At 45.1% G+C, this 6,613-nt stretch overlaps 1 protein-coding gene across 2 annotated transcripts in view; it reads left to right on the plus strand.

Moving 5' to 3' along the window:
- RPS6KB1 (ribosomal protein S6 kinase B1) overlaps nt 1-2,847 on the plus strand; it is a 32,695-nt gene extending 29,848 nt beyond the window's left edge. The window contains exons 14-15 of one of the 2 annotated variants that reach the window (XM_034434576.3): nt 96-208; nt 1,645-2,847. In XM_034434576.3, the coding sequence (XP_034290467.1) occupies nt 96-208; nt 1,645-1,882 (351 nt within the window). In that variant the 3' untranslated portion in view covers nt 1,883-2,847. The remainder of the gene's footprint in view (nt 1-95; nt 209-1,644) is intronic. The other variant, XM_034434575.3, reaches the window with a different exon arrangement.
- Nucleotides 2,848-6,613: the final 3,766 nt, after the last annotated feature.

Genomic DNA, 6,613 nt, shown 5'->3' on the forward strand with positions numbered 1-6,613 from the left:
TTTGATTTCATCACAATGCGGTGCCCTCATTCGAGTTCTTTTTTTTGGTGGGGATGGTCACCGGCCACCCTTGTTTCCCCTCCTTCCCCTTGCAGGGTTTCACGTATGTGGCTCCCTCCGTACTTGAAAGCGTAAAAGAGAAGTTTTCCTTTGAACCAAAAATCCGGTCACCGCGCAGATTCATTGGCAGTCCTCGGACCCCCATCAGGTATTTGTCTCTTCCTATTGCTGGATGTTTGGTGAGTGGTAGCGTGCGCCTGCTCTTCATGGAAGCTTGAGAATGTCGGTTGCGTGGGAATGTCGGGTTTTTCATCCCAAAGATTTTCAAACGGGATTCCATACAATCCTGCCAGTGCCATAAAATGTCAATAAGTCAGTAGGTAGAGGCCACCTTTGTAGTTGATGGCCCTGCCGTGATCTCCAGGTTGGAAAATGGGCGCATGTAAATGCAGAACTTCTGAATCGTTGGCCTCACCGTTAAGTTACACATACACAAAGAGCCACAGTGGCACGGTGGTTAGAGTGCAGTACTGTAGGCTACTTCTGCTGACTGCCGGCTGCCTGCAATTTGGCAGTTCGAATCTCACCAAGGCTCAAGGTTGACTCAGCCTTCCATCCTTCCGAGGTTAGTTAAATGAGGATCCAGATTGTTGGGGGAAATATGCGGACTCTGTAAACCGCTTAGAGAGGGCTGTGAAGCACTGTGAAGCGGTATATAAATCTTAAGTGCTATTGCTATAGTCAGCATATTTTGGCTTAAGTTGCACTGTAGACACAACTATTGGGCTTATGTACAAAATGGTTTGACCTTTTGCCTGTAAAATACTTGGCTTAGCACAGGAGTCTCCAACCTTGGCAACTTGAAGACTTGTGGACCTCAACTTCCAGAATTCCCCATCCAACATGGCTGGCTGAGGAATTCTGGGAGTTGCACAAGAGGATGAGAGAGAGAGAGGGAGAGGGAGATTATAGATGGATGGATAGATTAGATAGAGGGGAGAGAGAGAGAGAGAGATGATGGATAGATGGAAGGATTGATGGATGGATATACAGTGGGGCAAAAAAAGTATTTAGTCAGCCACCAATTGTGCAAGTTCTCCCACTTAAAAAGATGAGAGAGGCCTGTAATTGTCATTATAGGTAGACCTCAACTATGAGAGACAAAATGAGAAAACAAATCCAGACAATCACATTATCCTGGAGTGGCCTAGCCAGTCTCCAGATCTCAACCCCATAGAAAACCTTTGGAGGGAGTTGAAAGTCCATGTTGCCCAGCGACAGCCCCAAAACATCACTGCTCTAGAGGAGATTTGCATGGAGGAATGGGCCAACATACCAGCAACAGTGTGTGCCAACCTTGTGAAGACTTAGAGAAAACGTTTGACCTTTGATATTGACCAAATATTTATTTTCCACCATAATTTGCAAATAAATTCTGTCCAAATCAGACAATGTGATTGTCTGGATTTGTTTTCTCATTTTGTCTCTCATAGTTGAGGTCTACCTATGACGACAATTACAGTGGGAGAACTTGCACAATTGGTGGCTGGCTAAATACTTTTTTGCCCCACTGTAGATATAGATATAAAAACTATTTATTTTTTGATAAAAAAAAAATTAATGGCTGCTTCTTCTCTTCCAAAGCCCTGTCAAGTTCTCTCCGGGTGACTTTTGGGGACGAGGCGGTTCCTCCGGCGTGGCCAATCCTCAGCTGCCCGTGGACTACCCGATGGAGACAGGTGGGATCGAACAGATGGATGTAACAGTCTGCGGAGAAGCCTCAGCTCCGCTTCCGATCCGGCAGCCCAACACGGGGCCGTACAAAAAGCAGGCCTTCCCCATCATTTCCAAACGACCAGAGCACTTGCGCATGAACCTATGACACCATCGACCGCAGTCCTTTTCCCCGAAACCCGGCTTGAGCGACGGCAGAAGAGAAGGACAGCTCTCTGCAAGGGCAGCCATGCCTCACCGCCCACCCTCCTGCCAAAAGACGAAACCTCTCGTGGCTTTTTTTTTCTCCCCACCCTCTCAGTGATGGTATCAAGTTAGTCATTGCACAGAATAACGGAAAAGAAGAATGAAAAAAATGGATTTCCCTTCCCTCCCTCCTTCCCTGCTTCCTTCCTTCCTTCCTTCCTTCCCTCCCTCCCTGCTTCCTTCCTTCCTTCCCTCCCTCCTCCTTTCTCTTTCTCCCCACCTCCTCACTCCCTCCTTTGAATCAATGGTGCATAAAGACAGGACGTGAGCAAAAAAAAAAAAATGGTATTACACAACTTAGGCACAGCAGCTAACCGATAACGCAGCGTGGTATCTTTTCCGCTCTATCAAAGATTCCCCCCCCCCCACAAGTCAATCGCTTGAAGCTAACGGGGTGGAGAGTAGACTCTGGCTGTCCTGCATGGTTGTGCCCGCAGGGGAAATCGATGCCCCCTGGGCAAATGTGCAGAATGCCAACCTGGCTGTTTCCTACCTGATCCCACCCAAGTTCCTTCAGGTGACTTCCTGCAATTTTAAGAAATTATCGGTGGTCCGAGGCTTAATTCCAACCATTAGGATTCCACGTGCAAAAACAATCTAAACGAATCTTTTTTTAAAAAAAGAAAATTATATATATATATACATATATATAAATCTATATTTTTCAACTAGTTTTTTTTTCCCCCTCCCCTTTTAGAAGGGGCTCATTATGAAAAGTCTCCCACAAGTTGGAACATTATGGAATTATTGATTTCCCGCAGCAAAGAGAGAGAACAAGCTAGCAAGACTTAACATTTCTTATTATATTTGAAATAATGGTTTTGTAAAAAAAAAAAAAAGATAATAATAATAAATCACTGTTAATTACGTTGCCAAGATTGATAGGGTAAGGGTTTTACCCTCTTCATCTGGTTTAAATGTTTTTTTTTTTCCTTTTGTTTTTTGTTGTTTTTGTCTTGTCTTGTTTCGTTTTTAAAAGGATCCCCTCAGGCTGTTGACTGCGCTAAAACCTTGGCTCGTGTGCGGACGTCCCGTGTTTTAATCCGAGGTCTTTGTGACGTTTTTCCCTGCCCTCCCCCAAGCTCAAGTTTTGCCCTGCTGGCCTGGAGTTCTGTGGGTGTATTGAATTCCAGGTGTCTTGTCTTATATTCTCATCATTCTGAACAAAAATCTGGCTATCGGGAACTTCGTCTCTTTTTTATGCTGGTTATATAGTTTGCTCAAGACCCTGGCACGTGCCAAGGAAGGCTTAAACCTATCACAAAAGGGGCACAAGCTTCAGCAGACGGCTTATCTTTTTTTAAAAAAAAATAAAGACCTGCACACATATCTATTGGTGTTGCAGCCGATTGGTAATGCTCCGAAGAGATGGTTTACCCCGTAATTGTTCCATTGCTCATCCGTGATGGACGACCGTGTAACTTCTCTGCTGGGGCAAGCCCATCCGTTGATTGTATTGAGGGGATAAAAGGGAAAAAGGAAAAAGAAAAAGAAAAACACACAACAAGTATTACGATGGCCTTCGACGAATGTCTTCCAGAGAACTTTTTGCAATTTAATTTTTAGGAAATGTTCAGAAGATTTGCTATTTATGTTTCTGCGAGTGTTATTGAAGAAAGAAAAAGAAAGAAAGAAAACCTGTACACAAATGACTATACCGTCACAGGTACAAAGAATTAAATAAAGGTAACTTTACCTTAACTTAAATACTTCCTGCCTTAAAGAAAGCATTTCCATGGCTACAGCTGGTGAAAGGGTGAATTGTGGTCCACAGAGCTTTACTCTAGGGTAGAGTGTGGGTGAGTGTGAATTGTTGGGACAAGGTGGGCATCCTTTTGATTGGTTTCCCTCCCCCCTCCCCTTTGTTACACCTGGTCAGTCTGCAATCGTGGCTACTTAGAGGGTTTTTGTGATGTTTTGTTGTGCTTCTCTCCTTGAGCCATAGGATCTGAGCCATAATTATATTTTTATTTGAAACTAGCCAGAACCTCTTCTGTGGGTTTTTCTCCCCAACTGGACTTCCACACCTCGGATCCAAGCCGTTCCAGAAGTCGGGGGGGCCGTGTTGAGGGGAGGGGGGGATTGTTGAGCATGGCCTCACCTCTGTTGAGTGTAGAGCTGTCTACCTTGGCTTCCCCCTCCAGATGCAAAATTAAAAGACACAATCCTGGAAAACGAAAGACCCACTGAAAAGTGGGGGTGTGATTCTCCTTTAGGTAGCTCTGGAGCCTGTTCAGGTTCTAAAACAAGGAACTCTCCAGATGTGGCCACTTTAAGACTTAGGGACTTTTCCTCTCAGAATTCTCCAGCCATCTTGACTGGCTGAGAAATTCTGGGGCTTGAAGTCCACAAGCCTTAAAGTGGGTCTCCAAACTTGGGCTACTTTAAGATTTGGGGAGTTCAATTCCCAGAGATCCTCAGTCAGCATGACTCACTGGTGAATTCTGGGACTTGAAGTCCACAAGCCTTAAAAGTGGCCAAGTCTGGAGACCCCCGTCTTAAAGCCTGCTGGCTGGGGAATTCTGGGAATTGAAGCCCACAAGTCTTTAAAGTGAGCAAGCTTGGGGACTCCTAGAACATGAGATTTAATTCCTGTGGACCAGCAATCTCCTAAATTTTGCATGGGCCACTCCAAAATGAGACCCTTTCCCATGCCCCCAAGCATCAATCAATGTCATGTGAATAGTGAGACATTTCTGGATGAGGGTAGGATCTGAGTGTGAGCTAGATCGGGGATCTTCCACTGTTGTTCTACCACGGGCACCTGCTTCGGATTTAGTGTCCGGTGTCATATCAACTAACTAATCACGGCATTGTTTCCTTTTGCAGAGGAATAGTAGCACAATTGGGGAAGAGTCCGAAAGGGGAGGGGAGGGAAGAGGAGGGAGACTCCGGTTTGTGGTCCTCAGTCCCACGAAGACCGCCATTGTCTGAGGGAGGATCTTGACAGGCCCAGGAAAAAGGGGGCTTGCTTGCTTTCTCCTGTGTCCTTTGGAAAACCCAGCTGTTAGCCGGCCCTCTGGCTCTAGAAAACAGCCTTTCCCAACCTTGCTCATTTCCAGCTGTGTGAACTTCCAACTCCCAGAATTCCACAGCCAGCATAACCTATTGAGAAGAATTCTTGGGGTGGAAGGTCCATATATACCTGGAAATAGCTGAGCCTTGGAAAGGCATCCAGTGGGACAGGTAGAACTTTTTTCCTTGTCTGAACCATGAAAAAGGTAGCTCTTCCTATGGAGGCGCGCGCACACGCACACACACACACACACACACAATCCCGTGAAAACTGGATTTGGAGTGGTGCAGGATGCTCACCTTTCAGTGTTTGGCGAGTTCCTTCTCTGTGGCTGGCTACAATCACCTTGCGTATGTTGTGTGCTGTAGCTTAAGTAGACCTCTTTTAGCCGAGGGATTAGCAGAGGAAATCTAGCAGTGTGTTTGATGGAATTGTGTCATTGGCTAGCCAACCTTGTGTAACTTTTAAGATCAGTGGACTTCAATTCCCAGAATTCCCTAGCCAGCCATGGCTGGCTGGGGAATTCTGGGAATTCAAATCCACCAGTCTTTAAAAGTTGCCAGAGTTGGGACACCCCCAAGGTTAGATATTTCACGTGCCCCTTTTGATCTTTTTTAAAAAAAACTGTGAAAAACTTGGAATTGCGATTTGGGACAGTTAAGCGCACACACTATGCAATTTGGGTGGTCTTGTATTTATTTGTATAAAGAATCAATTTCCCGACCTGGATTCCTGCCCTTCTTGTAGATAATAGCTATTGTGTCAACTTCAGAGAGAGCGTGATTCTCTCATGAAAAAACCACAACCATCTATGGAAATGTCTATTGGAGAAATTAAGTGCTTTCTTTAACAATGTCTTAAAAAAAAAAGGTTTCCATTGGGGTATAGTAATTCAGATTTATTTTATACGATCTGTGCTTTTTTAATTATAATCTTGGGGTTTTTTGCTATCGTTTGATTTTTTTATAGATTTTTGTATCCTTCTATAAAGAAGAAATTAACGGGGGTTAATACCTGCTGAAGCTAACAACATATATATATATATATATTAAGTATTAAATCTTGATGACTTGAACCATGTTTTCGTTCGGCTAAGAATCAGTGCTGATTGTATACTAGAGTTTGCTTTGAGGAAATAATAAGAAATAATTTGAAAGGGTCGGCTTGCCTGACGTGTTATGGGCAGGCATTGGATCGCTTGGTTGTCCATCTGTGGGCATGGACGCTTCTGGCGTGCCAAGCTTGTTTTGGTGCCCTCAGCTGTCAAGCTTCCTCCAGGCATTGTGGGTCACAGTTTCCCTTGTGTTCTAACCAAGTTAAGGCGAACATGTTCAAGTCTATAGTGTTAATCTTGTTCCTATGATCCCGGGAGAAACTATCCATGTGTTAAGAGTAGGGGGTCCCCAATCCCCTGGGCCTTGGCCCCCGGTAACTGGGTGGCAGCCTGTTCGGGATGAGACAAGTGGCTGCACAAGCTGCACAAGTGGCAGGCAGCTCCATTTGCGCGAGCGGCAGGCACTTGCGCAAATGGAACTTCACGTGCGCATGTGAGTGACAGCCGCTGGTGCACGTGGAGCTGCAGTTGCGTGTACCTGCTACTCTCATAGGACCATAGGA

Source organism: Pantherophis guttatus, chromosome 1, assembly GCF_059756535.1.
Source record: "Pantherophis guttatus breed Tessera chromosome 1, ASM5975653v1, whole genome shotgun sequence".
Taxonomy (NCBI): domain Eukaryota; kingdom Metazoa; phylum Chordata; class Lepidosauria; order Squamata; family Colubridae; genus Pantherophis; species Pantherophis guttatus.